Source organism: Orcinus orca, chromosome 6 (assembly GCF_937001465.1).
Source record: "Orcinus orca chromosome 6, mOrcOrc1.1, whole genome shotgun sequence".
NCBI lineage: Eukaryota > Metazoa > Chordata > Mammalia > Artiodactyla > Delphinidae > Orcinus > Orcinus orca.
In genome coordinates, this window is record NC_064564.1 from 33,507,760 (window position 1) to 33,522,958 (window position 15,199).

The following is a 15,199-nucleotide window of genomic DNA, read 5'->3' on the forward strand; positions in this document are numbered from 1 at the left end:
TGGGAGTGAAGTAGTTTCAGTTCTCAGTGTCCGGGGTGAGTGGGGTGTACGGTTTTGGTTCTCAGCCCCTTTCCAAACACTTCAAGTGAATTAAGGTGACTTTAGCTGTTGAAACTGGTAGATTCCCAAATGTTTGATGGCTCAAACATGAAAGAACTATTTTTCACTCAGGTAAAGCCCCAAAGAAGCATACCTGCTTTATGGATGGTTTTCTTCCTTGGGGAGACAAGGACTCAGGCCCCTTAGAGACTGAGCTCCATTATCTGTTAAGACAATGGCCCTCATATCTGAGCGTCATCAGAATCACTTGGAGGGCTTGCTAAACCATAGGTGGCTGGGTCTCATCCTCACAATTTCTGATTCTGTAGTTTGGGGGTGGGGTGGGGTAAGGTGGGGGATGGGGTCCAATCACTTGCATTTCTATCAAGTTCCCAGGTGATGCTGACGCTGTTGGTCCCCGAGGCCTAGGCTTCATCTGCTGTATCCTCAGCATCACAGTGGGAGATGGGGAGGTGAGGGAGGAGATCTGTCAACTGCTTTGTAATCTCCTTGGCCTAAAAGTGAAGCACATTACTTCTGATCACATTAATTGATGATATAACTTGTCACACGACCCCCACCTAGATAACAGGGGGCTAGGAAATGTATTCCTTGGACTAAAAAAGAATCTTTGTAGAAAATGAACTTTTAGTGGTATTAAGTAACAAAATATCAACCGAGTACATTTTAAAGATCTATTTAGCTTTATTGGATGATTCATGAATAAGGCAGCATTCCATCTAGCAGGTAGAAAGAAGCTCCAAAGGGCTATAGAAAGAGAAAGTTCTTTAAAGGCAACACAGGGAAGTCATAAACTGAAGATTATTTCAGGTTTATGTAACCTCCCCATGGGGACAGAAGGGGTCTGTGTGGTGGACACCTCATCTTCCTTTGTAGGATGAAGAGGGCCCATATGACAGATCACCTCATAGGTGCTGAGCAGAAAACTCCTGGGGGATGTTGAAGCTCCAGTTAGGTTAGGTATTAAGCCCTGGTTTGATGGCATGGCTTAGCATAAGGGAGCCCATTTTGGGCCCATGATTTTCTTTTTAACAGCGGACAGCTATGCATCTCCCCCAGGCCTCTAACCACCAAATTTCCAAGAGCACCCTTCTTCTCATACATAGAACATACTCAGTTCCTCCAAAGATCATCCAGTTTACTACATCCAGGTAATACACAGTCCTCTTTGCAAAGTACAAAGTGCCTCCTCATGGTTTCCCACCTATAAACCACAAAGCTGTCTGCCCTACAATATAATGGTTGAGCAGGGACAGGATAAAACACCCATTCGGACAAGAAAGAAATGGAGACACACAGCAGTCCTTAGTCCACAGAAATGACAAAATCCTGAAGGGCAGGCATTGAAATGGGGTGGGGGTGGGGTTTCATTGAGTGGATTCTGGTTATGCCTCTGGAAGAAACTCCCTTTGGTTCCCTGTGACCCCTGTGGTCAAGAATTCTTCGTGACACTTGGTAGGCTTCTGATCTATTTGCATCCAGGCTGTTCAGTGTGACTCTAACCACAACCTAGGCAGAATTCTGAGGCCTAATCTGTTTCTCTGCTTCTTTGCCCCCTATTGCTCTCTTAACTACATTGAAGCCCTATGAAACAATAGGTGAGAATCCTGCACTCTTGGTCTGATTGTTGCCTTAGCCATAAGTTTTGGTACCTAAACCTCTTTGGGTCTTATCTCTTACTGTTTGGAGCCTGCAAACAGCTTTTGCAACACCTAGAGGCCCAGTGTTTGTTTTTTCTGTATTGCATTCCATTTCTGCTCTCAGGCTGGGCAGTTTTTTCCCCTGAATTCCACCTCTTGCTGGTAATAACTTGCTAAAAGCCGAAAGTAAACATCAGCATATGCTATCATACCAACTCTTACGAACTACTTCCTCTAAAGCTACTCAGTAGACCTCTGGTCTTCCTTCCTACCTACCAGTTAGACAGTTTTGTCAAATGTCCTGTGGCTGCATGACATGGGTCATTCTCTCTTCAGCCTTTGATATCAGTTTCTTTGCTACTTCCACCTGATAATTAACCCAGCTTTGCATATTGTTAGATTTCTGTAACATCAACATCTTACTTCTGATACTAATTTCTGTATTAATTAAGGTAATTCTGGCTGCTGTAACAAATGTTCCATGATGCTCTTAATGGCTGGTAGCTTCTCTCTTTGTGGTGATAGAGGGACACCTCTTCCTTTCAGATTGTGGCTCTGCTATCTCCTAAGGACTCAAAGTCTTTGGTTGGATTCTCTGCATCCAGCTGACAGACGGGAGATAGCACATCTTCCTCTTAACATTCCTGGTCTGCAAATAACACCTCAATTTTGCTCATATTACATTGCTGAGAATAAGTCACAGGGTGACACCCAGGTGTAAGGAGTGACAAAACAGTAGTCTCTACCTGTACTGTCCTTTTACAGGAAAACTCTACACTGTGAAAAGGAAGCTCATGTCTTTGGTGGATATCTAGTTGTGTGGCACACCGGACCACTCTATCATTAGAGCCATTCTGTTGAAATCCAGCTTGGATATAGGTACTCTACCAGTTAGGAATGGCTTTGGGCCATTAGTGACAGATTCCAGAAATAAGAATGACTTAAGACCAAAGTTTATTTCTCTGTCACATAAAAGATATCCAGAACTGGGCCGTCTTGGCAGGTATGGCTGTTGCATCAAGTCATCAAGGACTCAGATTCCTTCTGTTTTTCTGCTTTACCATTCTTAACACTAAGCTTCAGTTTTTCAAATTGGCTGCTAAATCTCTAGACATCACATTCACAATTCGGGCTGGAAGAGAGAAGAAGGGTGAAAAGACTAAAGAAGCTTCCTGAGATACCACCTAGTAACACTGCTTAATAGCTAATTGACAAGGAACACATCTAGTTTCAAGGGAGGATGGTAGATGTAGAATTTTAGCTAGGTACAATGATGCATCAAAAATATAGGGATTTTATTATGAAGAAAGAAGGGGACCATACGTAGCCAGCTAGTGCCATAAGGTCCTCCTTTCTGAATACAGAAAGGAGGAACATATAGCTTCCTGCTATGTTTCAGGGTAATAATGATTCAGTGTGGCACATTGGGTACTTTATTCCCTGATTAACCACATGAACTGGGTAAATGCAAAAACTAAAAATATTGTATTTTTAGAGTCTTGTCCTTTTTCTGAGAATCAAATTCCAACTTATAGTCAGTCTAAATAATCACCAATTGTCATCACTATATGTGTGTTAAACAAATTTCATATACTTCAATGTGGTGTTCCCCAACCACATCACACATATACACTTATGAAGTTAGTCAGTCAACTAACAAATATTAATTTAACCTCTGTGATATGCTCTGCAATTTGAAAGCTACTGGTGAAGATGAAAAAGAGACAAGACATAAGTACACTGAATTCAGGGCCCATCAAATGGGATATATAAGATCAAATAATATTCTAATACATATCAAAAGACTTAAAAGTTTTGCAAACTTTTGGACCTATCAATTCTACTTAGAAAAATATAACCTGAGAAAATTATCATGAATGCAGGCAAAGATTTAACTATATGCATGGTTATTAAAGTATTGATTTTAAAAACAGAAAACTAAGAAAACAATTTGAAAAGTAGAGGATAGTTCAAGAAGCTATGGTGCTCCCATGCAACTAAATACAATGTCACTTACATCACTGAGAAAGAATACTTATGACATAATACACGTTCATGATTTACTGTTAAATGGAAAACACACATCTCTTTGGAAAAGATGTACTTTTTGCATTTCTAGTACTATCTACAAGCCATCTCCCTCTTCTCTGAGAACTGTTCTTCAGATCATAAAGATCCCAGACCACCTCTTTACTACTGGATTGTGCCTGCTGACTGCACTACCTGATCCAAGCTGGACAATCAAATTCTACCTCTTAATAATTTGAAGTTGAGCTTTGCAAATGCCAATCTGTTTCTTCTGGTGGCTTGAATACAGCATAAACAACTCAGAGGCTGGTGTATCGTTGTGTATATTTAGCCACTTACTTGGAAAAGCAAAGAAACGTGTCTTCAGAGAGGAAAGAATGAAGCACACCTACAGATGGAGGAAATGAGGCCAGAAACCATGTGTCCCCAGAAGGTTCTGAAGACCAGTTTCAGGTTCTAATCCTGACTTTGAAGTCCATTTGACACCCCTGTTTCCTTTTAATAATTCTGTCTTCGTTTTCTAAACTGGCCTGACAGGCTTACTCTTACTTGCAACCGAAGTTAGATTGCGTATTTGAAAGCAAAAGAGCTATTTCTAAGAAAATTAGCAATAACATCATAATGAGATATTTGGGTATTTGTGATGGTAGATAGGCAAATCAATGTTAAAAATGTTTCCTTATACTCTTAACTTGATGAAACTCTCATTGCACAAAGTTTTTGGAAAATATTTTGGGGAAAGCTCTTTTGAATGAAAAACATGCCTGGTCTATGTAGATATTTTCCTGTTGATAGAGCTTAAAACTCCTACTGAAATACTATGGGGAACCATTTCCTCCTAGATTTCTTTCATCGTAAGAGGGCTTTTTGGAACTCAAGTTTGAGTCTGCTGCCAAACAGAACATGGAGAAAATTATTTTGGATAATTTTTATGGTAAAATATCTTCCTGTTTATCATCTCAAAAGAAGTGATCAGGCACTTTTATCCCATTTCATCTACATTTATTTGCAAAGCTGTTTTATCTGCACTTTTAGCTCTGAAGACAAATCACTTAAAAGGATTTATGTTATGCTCAGTCTCCCACATTAACCAGAAGATTTTGTAGCAATCAAGCAGCTTCAAATGCTCTTGTTGATACTGTTTTCAAAGTGAAAAAAATCTTGCTTTCTTTTACTCAGATTGTATCTTGAAACTTTAAAATATATTTTAAAAAGAGGGTTTGAGGTATATATCTTTATCAGAAGAGGCCTACATTTTTAACAACTGGAAAGACTACTGTAATAATATAGTAAGTATCCTTAGATGGGTTTTAGTATTCTGGGATGTTGACTCTGCCTAGGGCAGAACAAAGACATCAGAAATATGATCCACACACTTCAGACAGCTTCCTAGTTGCATGCAAATGGAACCAAACAAGCAGATCTTGCATGACCTCAGCTCTGCTCCTAGAATCACCCTCTGCCCACTTCATACATTCCTGGCATGTCTTTCATTCTCTTGTGGCAGAGAACAAGTGGAGTTGCCAGCTTACTGTTGATGAAGAGTAATTTTTAGAAGCAGAAAGTCAGTGTCTTGGTTCTGAATGACTCATTTTGAACTCTGGGGCATGTTAAACAGTAACTATTGGTGCTTAATCTGTTGGATCTTACTCAACCCATAATTTGAGAGTCCAAGATGGATATATCACTTTTTTCTTTTCAGTGTTTTTCAAGTACAAAATAGATGGATTATAGTTTCCTTCTAATGGACTCACAAGTATGTGGTGCAGTCATTTGGCATAAAATTGTAAAAACAAAATGAGTTTAATTAAGTAAAATGAGAGACGAACTTTCAACTTTCCACATCAGCTATTTATTAAAATATCAAATTGGTTTTAACCTCTAAAACCTGAAAGTTCTAGAACATGAGAAAGAGGTCTCAGAAATGTGGGGTGCCCATTTTTCAGCCACTTCCTCCTTTTGTTCAGCAGACTCTAAGGGGTATACTCCATAGGTAGTTTTCAGAGCCATCCTTACAAAAGATTTTTATCGAGTTAGGTGACCTTGGACAAGCCTGAAATTTCCTCATCTATAAAGTGGGAATAGTAATAACTACCTCACAGAATTGAGAGCAGTAGAATGTAAGTGAAGCTACCAACCATATTATTGTATATTAGTAGATATATGCTATTATTATACTAGGCCTCCAGGAGATGGTAGCTACATACTATTGTTTATTTGCTGCAAAGATATTTTCACTTGTTTCAATGTACAAAAGATACAAAGAGTTATATGTTGTATCTTTTGAAATCTTTCAATTTCTGTTTCCCAGCCATATAATTCCCCTCCTTGGGGTCAACTTATGTATCAGTTTCTTGTGTATCTTGCTAGTATTTTGCATATATAAAAGCAAAAATGTATGTTTATTTTCCACCTTTTTAAAAAGGTGAATAAAATCATACTAGTCCATTAAAAAAAAAAAATATTTGTCTGTGCCGGGTCTTAGTTGAGGCACGGGGGGGTCTAGTTCCCTGACCAGGGATCAAACCCAGGCGGCCCTACATTGGGAGTGAGGAGTCTTAACCACTGGACCACCAGGGAAGTCCCCATTTTTTTTTTATCACTTAAAAATGTATCTTAGAAGTTGTTCATATAAGTTAAACTTGTTTTTAAACACTTGTGGCATAGGTGTGTGTGTGTGTGTGTGTGTGTGTGTGTGTGTGTTGGGGAGAGAGAATACTCAGCTATTATGCAGGTCTGTTCTAATTACCAATCCTAATCTTTAACTACCAAATATTCACTCATTTATTCAACAAATATTTATTGAAAGTCTACCATGAGTCAGGCTCGGCCCTGGCAACAAACCAAAGAACAAAACAAAACACAGTCACTTCTTTCACATTCTAGTGAATACGAGGCTGGACATCCCATTTTGCCCCTTCCGAGCCCACACTGGCCCTCGGTGGGTGACTGTCAGACTTAGACTCCGGTCGTTCAGGATCCCTCTGGTGCGGGGTGGGGTCTTTGAGGCGGGGGCGGGCAGAGCTGGGAATGACCCGAACCCTCCGGGGCACCCACAGCTCAACGCCCTTCCAGACGGGGGATGAAGGGCCGGCCCCGGACGGGTGAGGAACCACGGCGGAAGGGTGGGGAGTCCTCTGGCGTCTTTGGGGCATCCGTCCCGGGTGTAAGAATGGACACACGCCTGTGTTCGTGTCCCCTCCGAGCCGCGAACAGCACACGGGGACCTCAGAGACGACTTCCTTAACTACCCCACTTTACACAAATGGGAAACCGAGGCCCGGGGAGGCGAAGGCTGGGACTGATGCCCACCTCAGCCTTGGGGCGAGTAGGGGGGGTGCGGAGAGGGTCAACTCACAGCGAGTCCAACAGCTGGGCAGATGGGAACCATTAAGAAACGACGCACCTTTTGGTGTCTACTAGAAACTGCAGTTAAGAAGGCCTCGTTCCCCCTAGAGCTGGTGGCGGGAGCCACGGACGGGGGCGGGCAGCCCGGGCCCCAGCCCTTTAAATTCCCAGCCGCGCGGGAACTACAGCCCAACAGCCACAGGCGGGAGGGGCCGCCAGACGAGCGACCCCGCCGGCCAACTACCACCCCTGGCCCGCCCCCTCTCTGATAACTTTCCAATCAGCAACTCTCTTACCGCCCGCCCCTGCCTGTCGCCCACAGCGCGCCTCCAACCCTGACTAACCGCGCGGAAGGACGGCAGGGGCGGGGCTACTGGAGGGTGTGTCTGGGCGAGTGCAGACGTCGCGCGCTCCCCCGGAGTTTCGAACGCTGTTGGCTCTTCAGGCAGAAAAAAAATACAAGAGCCGCGGCCAATAGCGTGGCAGAAAGGACCCGCGCGCAGGTCCGGCTCCGCCCCGCTCTAGCTAGAAAGAAATCCAGGCACAGCTATTGGCTCGCGTGTCCTGTCACTCGCCGCTGCGGCCAGCGGGCAGGGGACTGGCGGTGATTGGTTCCGCCCAGGCGCGAAATGTAACGCGGGAAAAACTGGAGCAGGGACCCCGGCGGCAGGTTGTTATTTTCGGGGGCTCGGCGCTGCGCGTCCTGCTTTCCTGTCATCGCAAGGCAAGGCGCCCGCTGCTTCCCGCCGCTGCAGCCTGCGTTGGGGAGCACAAAGAGTGGAGGGTGGGCTTGACCCAGGGTTGGGGTCCGGCCCTGGCAGCCTGGTGCAGGCCGAGCGGCTCTGCTTCTTCGCTGGCCGCCGCGCAGGAGGGTTCCAGGAAACGTCCGCCTGCCATGAGCCAGCGGGACTGAGAGCCGGCGACTCCGAGCAGCGCGGGCGAGCGGAGCAAAGGGCCAGACCCGGGCTCAGGGAGTGCGGCCCACGGCCGCCGGAGCTGCGGATCGGGGCCGGGCAATGATCCGGGGTGTGGAGGCGCCGATGGCTGACAACCCGCCGCAGCCGCCGCCCGTCATCTTCTGCCAGGACTCCCCGAAGCGGGTGCTGGTGTCGGTCATCAGGACGACCCCGATCAAGCCCACATGCAGCGGCGGAGGGGAGCCGGAGCCGCCGCCACCGCTTATTCCCACCAGCCCCGGCTTCAGTGACTTCATGGTGTACCCGTGGCGCTGGGGTGAGAACGCGCACAACGTGACGCTCAGCCCCGGAGCCGCCGGGGGCGCCGCCTCAGCTGCCTTGCCCGCCGCCGCCGCAGAGCACCCAGGGCTGCGGGGCCGGGGCGCGCCCCCGCCCACCGCTTCGGCCGCCGCCGCCTCAGGAGGTGAGGACGAGGAGGAAGCGAGCAGCCCGGACAGCGGCCACCTCAAGGTAAGCGGTGCGGGCGGGGCTTGAGGCAGTCGGGGCCCGTTAACGGCGCGGCCTGGGAGCCGGCAGCGCCCGCAGACACGGCGGGCGGGGCGGGGCCGAGTTTAAAACGCGAGGTCGCTCTGGCAGGGGCGGTGGCGTTGGCGGGTGACAGGACGCTGACGTCACTGCCGCGCGCCAAAAAACTGCCTCGGGGGCGGGGCTAGGTTTTAGTCACGTGACACCGCCCGGGGGGTGGGGCAGCACAGCAGACCGGAGGCCACAGGCCAGCAGGTGTAGTAGGCGGGAGTGTGGCCTTGTTGTCACGGAGGGGGACGGTCAACCCGCTCTGCCAGTCGTTCGGCCCACCGCTGAGTCTTTTCTGGCGGGAGAGGGCGGGAAGGACCGCAGGCCTTGAACTGTTCTTCTGGGTGCGGGGGGAGGGGTTGCGCAGTTTCTGCCTCACCGCAGATACCCCGCCCCTGCTAAAGATGCCCTGTAGAGATAGCTGAAGAACAAGAAGGGACTTAGGGGAATCTTCCCCACCGGGAGTTGAGCCCTCGCTGCCTTTCACGCATCCAGCGTACTACTTTGCTAGGTTCTGAGAGCTCAGAGTGGAATGGGACGCTGTTGTCACCAACCTCGAATTGCTTGGAGTCTCAGACTGTATTAGAGCTGGAAAGGTTTCAAACCTACAATTTACGGATCAGGCAATTGAGGCTTAGAGGGATTGGTGAAGGGAGCTCCCCAAGGTACACAGCTAGGTAGCGGGAACGCTGGTACTGTAGTTGAGTTTTTGTGGCTCCTAGTCCTGAAGCATGTGTTGGAGGTGCCTCCCTGCTGACATATACTTACCTCTATAGACTGTAAGCTCCAGGAGCGCCGGGACAATTTCTCTCTGGTAGACTTATTTGACTTTAATACCTTATACTCTGTAAATGCTGAATAAATGTGCTCAGTTAAGTATTTGTGTAATGAATGGTGCTAATATAAGGTTAATATTCAGATTATATTTGTTAAGTGGCTATATAAGATAAGCAGTTTGCTAAAGATAAAACAAGTAAATCACCTTGTTGATAAGTACGTCTATATTGGCAAATTGAAACAGGTTTTATCGTCATTTTACACGCAGTAGCAAAGATGTTGAAACACTGTGTTGAGCCCTGAGGAAATTGATACACTTTGTTACTAATGGCATTGTTACTAAAGAACTATAAATTTATACAGCTATATGCCTTGACACACTTCAACTCTTGAAGCTGCACTTCAGTAAAAATTTGAAAGAAGAAGCAGTAGAAATATTTATATTAGTGCTGAGTTTGTGAAGTGAACAATCACTGTGTGCTGTCTCTAGGTAGCCCTTAGTAAGATGGCTGGGTATCCTAGATATTTTTCCGTGTTAACATATTTACATGTTTAGTACTTAAAAAAATATATATGTAGTAGGTTATATGGTTGAGCAACATAAAGTCATATATGCACAAATTACTTATAGAAGATTTTGCATCTGTTATTTTATTCTTAATTATAACTGAATCTAATTTTGGATTATCCAAGAAGATTAATGTTATAATAGATAAGTGAAATCTATACTTTTTGGGGGGGGGGCTAAAACAGTTTTATCTTCATATAAACCTTTTAGAAAACATTCTTAATAATGCATAGGTTTGAATTTTATTTCCACTTTGTCTTCCTCTTTTCAGAAGTAAAACATAACACAAGTTATGAAAAACATTTAAAAGTGAAAAGGCTGTTATATATTTCACTTTTTTCCTCCTCACCATCTTTCATACCATAACTGTTTCATAAATTAGTTCATAAATTAGTAGACAAATTGATTTTAACGTGTCCTTTTATCAATGAAGCAATCCAAATACAGCTCCAAAAATTCATTCATTTAGTTTTTGCAACTTGAGGGGGAGCCTCAAGCCTCCATATTTTGTGCCGTCTGGCATATACTTTCATTTAAGGAAGTTACCTAGTTTGATTTGTGATCAGTACATTCTAGACTAAAGGTTGGGAATTCCAGCCTCCTTTACTTTGTTTTCCTTCTCTAAAGTACTCGTAGTTTTTTTATCTCCATATACTCATGGGTGAATCATGCTGGCTGAGTCTGCTCACTTTTTGGGAAGACAAGTTTGTAATATAGTTGGTGCCAATAACATGGCACCAACTTCTACCCCCTTGGCTCAGTATGTGGGTTAGAGGCAATAACAGCTTTGGGTTTGAGAACAACTTTTGTGTTCATTTACTGTCTTTTGATGCCACTTTTCCCATGGGAGGTGTTAACATCTGAGTCCTACACACCTGGTGTCAGCTTTTGCTTGCTTTCTTGTTTGTTTCTGCCCAACACTGCCTCCCCGCCTGTGAGGAGAACATCCATCTAATACCAACTTATTTTGGCCCCTCATCACAAGATTGTTTAGCACAATTGGGATATAGTTATATATTAGCACTGTCTCTTCCCAGGTTGTAGAATTCTGGGAAGGAAGGGAGAAGGTCTAATTTTCATCTGCCAAATGATATTCCAAGCCTCCATATTTTGTGCCCTTTACTCAGACTGCATTCATGAGGTTACTTCTCCACTTTGGCACCTGTGTAGTTTGGCTTCTCTGCACATCCTCAGATACCACTTACCCTTCAGGACCCGCCAGCTGCCTATCCTGTTTCCCCTTTCTATCACCAATCACTTTAAACATCTAGACTGCACATAGCCTTACAAACAGCTGATTAGTACACAGTAGTTTTTGATAACCACCATGTTTAAACATAACGTCATGTTAACGTGAACATAGTAGCCACCATTTGTTACTTATTGCCTTGCAGAGCAAACCACCAGACTCTGTGTTGATTGTTTTGAATTCTTTAATTAATTTACCTTGTTTACCTGATGAAAAAGGATGAATTAGAGAAGTCCCCAAGATTAAGTTAACATTATATAAGTGGCAGAACTGATTGGAACTTTTTAGAGCCCTTACTCTTAATCTGTACCTGATACTGCTTCTGTGTTTATCATGTGTGTATTGACTTTAGGGGTTTATTTATTTATTTTTAGTATTAAGAAGATGCAAGTAGGGAATTCCCTGGTGGTGGTCCAGTGGTTAGGACTCTGCGCTTCCACTGTAGGGGGCATAGGTTTGATCCCTGGTCAGGCAACTAACATTCCGCCAGGCAGCATGGCCAAAAAAAAAGAAAAAAAAGAAGTTGCAAGTAGACTTATGAAATAATACACACTATTCATAACTGCCTATATCTCGATTGAGGTGCATCATGAGAATACACACAGTACAATAGATAGATGCAAATTAAGACTTAGAAAGTGGTCCAGATAGGTCAAGGTGGGGGATAGAGTTAGGAAGCAGATATGCGAGCCATAGGAAATTCGGATCTAAATCTGAATTCGAAAAGGGAAATAAGATCTATTTACATTTTCTCATGAAAGTGAGAAGGTACACACACCTCCTTCTGAGAACTGTTTTTCTTTTCCTTCCACGTTGTATCTGTATAATTTATTTGAATTTTACTTTGTATAAAAATGTGTTGAGGACTTTTAGTTTTTTTAGTAATCACATGAATATAAAGTTTGAACATAACTTTTTCTAAAGCTTAGGTAAATGTGTACATTATTCTAAGTGGCTTGAGAAATAACTCCAATTTTATTAAATAACTTTAAAGTTATTGACATTGAAAACAAAACATTTACCATGAAATATTTTAGAAAACACTTTCAAAATCACTATCTTCTGGAGGTACTGAGATTGTTTTAAAAATTAAACCTGCTGAAGTATGCAAACATTTTTGGCGATTTACTCATTTTTCTTCTTTCTAGTAGCTTATTTTGCAGCAGTTGCCATATAATAGCAATAGGATGTCTAAGAGTTTCTTTTTTAACTTTACTTTTTTTTTTTTTGCAAATCATCAAGCAGTCTTGACAAGATTTCTCTCTTAAGCTACAGGTACACTTAGTTGCTGATGAGTTAACTCTATTATTGTCAAAATGTACATAGATACATGGTTTTCTTATTGCCAAGGCTAAAATGAAAAAGGTCCTCTTTAAGTGACACTGCTTATTTTTTATATATGGTTAAAAGATGCTATTTATTCATTTATTTAGGGTATTAGATGATTACTTGCCTTGTTTAATTTTCTTAGTTGAAAGAATGCACTTAGTGAAGTCTTACCTGTCTATGGCTGGGATGTTGTATTATGTTGCATTTTTCAGCTCTTTATTTCTCACTTGGAAAATGCAAGTATGATTTGCATTATCTTGTTTCTAGATGAAACAAGATCTTAGAGTTACTGGGAGGCAGCCAAATAGTTAACTTTAAAAAAAAAAAACTTCCCCCACTATTAAACATGCTTGATCATTTTTTTTTTAACCAGAAACAGAGAAAATAGTAATGGCTAATCTTAAAATTTTGATACTAAATAGTATTTGATACTAAATCAGTTATTTCAAATTGTAATAGAGTCAACAATATGTTTTTATGTATTTAAAAAATATTAGGGGGGGGCTTCCCTGGTGGGGCAGTGGTTGAGAGTCCACCTGCCGATGTGGGGGACACGGGTTCGTGCCTCGGTCCGGGAGGATCCCACGTGCCGCGGAGCGGCTGGGCCCGTGAGCCGTGGCGGCTGGGCCTGCGCGTCCAGAGCCTGTGCCCCGAGGCGGGAGAGGTTGCAGCAGAGGCCCGCGTACAGCAAAAAAAAAAAAAAAAAAAAAATTAGGGGACTTCCCTGGTGGCGCAGTGGATGAGAGTCTGCCTCCTAATGCAGGGGACACGGGTTCGAGCCCTGGTCTGGGAGGATCCCACATGCCGCAGAGCAACTAGGCCCGTGAGCCACAGCTACTGAGCCTGCGTTTCTGGAGCCTGTGCTCCGCAACAAGAAAGGCCGCGATAGTGAGAGGCCCGCGCATCGCGATGAAGGGTGGCACCCGCTTGCGACAACTAGAGAAAGCCCTCGCACAGAAACAAAGACCGAACACAGACAAAAATAACTATAAATAAATAACAAAGATTTGTTGAGAATCACTGACCCTATACTTTGCAATACTATACATTAAATGTATTAAAAAAATTAGGGAAATTATCCTTTCATGGCAGAGGAGTTGTATTACTAAGGTTTTTAATTAACCTTATTTCACGTTCCATTTCTTTCTTAACAGAACAAATCATCTGCTGTTTTTATGGATCATAGATGCTGTGTTTGTTTTTCATTTTTAAAACTATTTAAAACAATTATTCATGGTATGATCATAACCAGCAACAATTTATACAATTATTGTGGAGAATTGATGAGATCTTTATCCCATTAACAAATATTTATTAACAATGTGCCTGAGTCAGGTAGCTTAGGCTAAACCATGCTGCAGAATGAACCTCAAAATGTCAATGTCAACCTAAACAAAGCTCGTGTTATGTATCCTGTGAGGGTTAACAGCAGGTGTGCTCTTCATCCTGTTCATTCTGGGACCCAGGAGGAACATCCCCTACCTGGGACATGCGAGTCTCAAGGCAGAGAGGAAAGAGAGATGGTAGAACCTTGTGATGGCTTTTAGAGCTTTTGCTCAGAAGTCACACATGTGATTTCTATTCACATTTCATTGGTCAAAGCAAAGTTATATGGCCAAGTTGGCCTCATTGGGGCCCACAGTGCGGAAGGAGCAGTGAATATTTTAACAATATTATAATCTGCCACAGTGCTTTCTCACATTCTTTTCCATTATTATTATTATTATTATTATTATTATTATTATTATTATTATTATGGCTGCATCGGGTCTTAGTTGTGGCACATGGGATCTTTGTTGAGGTATGTGGGATCTTTTTTCATTAAGGCACGTGGTCTCTTCGTTTAGGTGCTCGGGCTTCTCTCTAGTTGTGGCTTGCAGGTTTTTCTCTCTCTAGTTGTGGCGTGCGGGCTCCAGGTCATGTGGACTCTGTAGTTTGAGGCACACAGGCTCTCTAGTTGAGGCATGTGAGCTCAATAGTTGTGGCTCCAGCTTAGTTGACCCCCAGCATGTGGGATCTTAGTTCCCTGACCAGGGATCGAACCTGCGTGCTCTGCATTGGAAGGCAGATTCTTTACCACTGGACCACTGGGGAGTACCCTCACTTTTTTTTTTCTTTTTATACTTCTGTGGCAGAAAACACATAACGTAAAATTTACCATCTTAACCATTTTAAAGTATTAACTATACGAACATTGTTGTAATAGAACTCCAGAACTTTTTCATCTTACGAAACCAAAACTGTACCCATCTCGAGCTCCCCCTTTCTCCCTCTCTATGGCCCCTGGCAACCACTATTCTGCTTTCTGTTTCTAAGTTTGACCATTTTAGATACCGCATATAAGTGGAATCATGCAGTATTTGTCTTTTTGTGACTGCCTTATTTTACTTAGGATAATGCCCTTAATATTCATCCATGTTGTAGCATATGGCAGAATTGCCTTCTTTTTTAAGGCTGAATAATTTTTCATTGTATATATCCCATTTACTTTATCCATTCATCTGTCAGGGGACATTTAGGTTGCTTCCACCTCTTGGCTGTTGCAGAAATAGGTTTTAATATCTAAGAATTTTTTAGACATGACTTATAAGATAACTCATCCATGTTGAGATTGAGCTTTTCTTTCAAGGTGAAAATTGATTGAAGGGAATTTTGCTGTGGCTTATTATCAAGGTTTCAGGCTGATGTTTTTAAGCTTTGGGAAGGCTTT

General features: G+C 43.2%; 1 protein-coding gene across 2 annotated transcripts in view; it reads left to right on the forward strand.

The window, feature by feature from the left end:
* The first annotated feature begins 7,714 nt into the window (after positions 1-7,714).
* The window catches only part of ZNF367 (zinc finger protein 367), a 28,846-nt gene continuing 21,361 nt past the window's right edge, over positions 7,715-15,199 (forward strand). The window contains exon 1 of one of the 2 annotated variants that reach the window (XR_007478133.1): positions 7,715-8,503. Coding sequence is in view for 1 of the 2 variants with exons in the window: in XM_004283028.3 (XP_004283076.1) it covers positions 8,093-8,503 (411 nt within the window). In the remaining variant the exon portion in view is untranslated. The remainder of the gene's footprint in view (positions 8,504-15,199) is intronic. The other variant, XM_004283028.3, reaches the window with a different exon arrangement.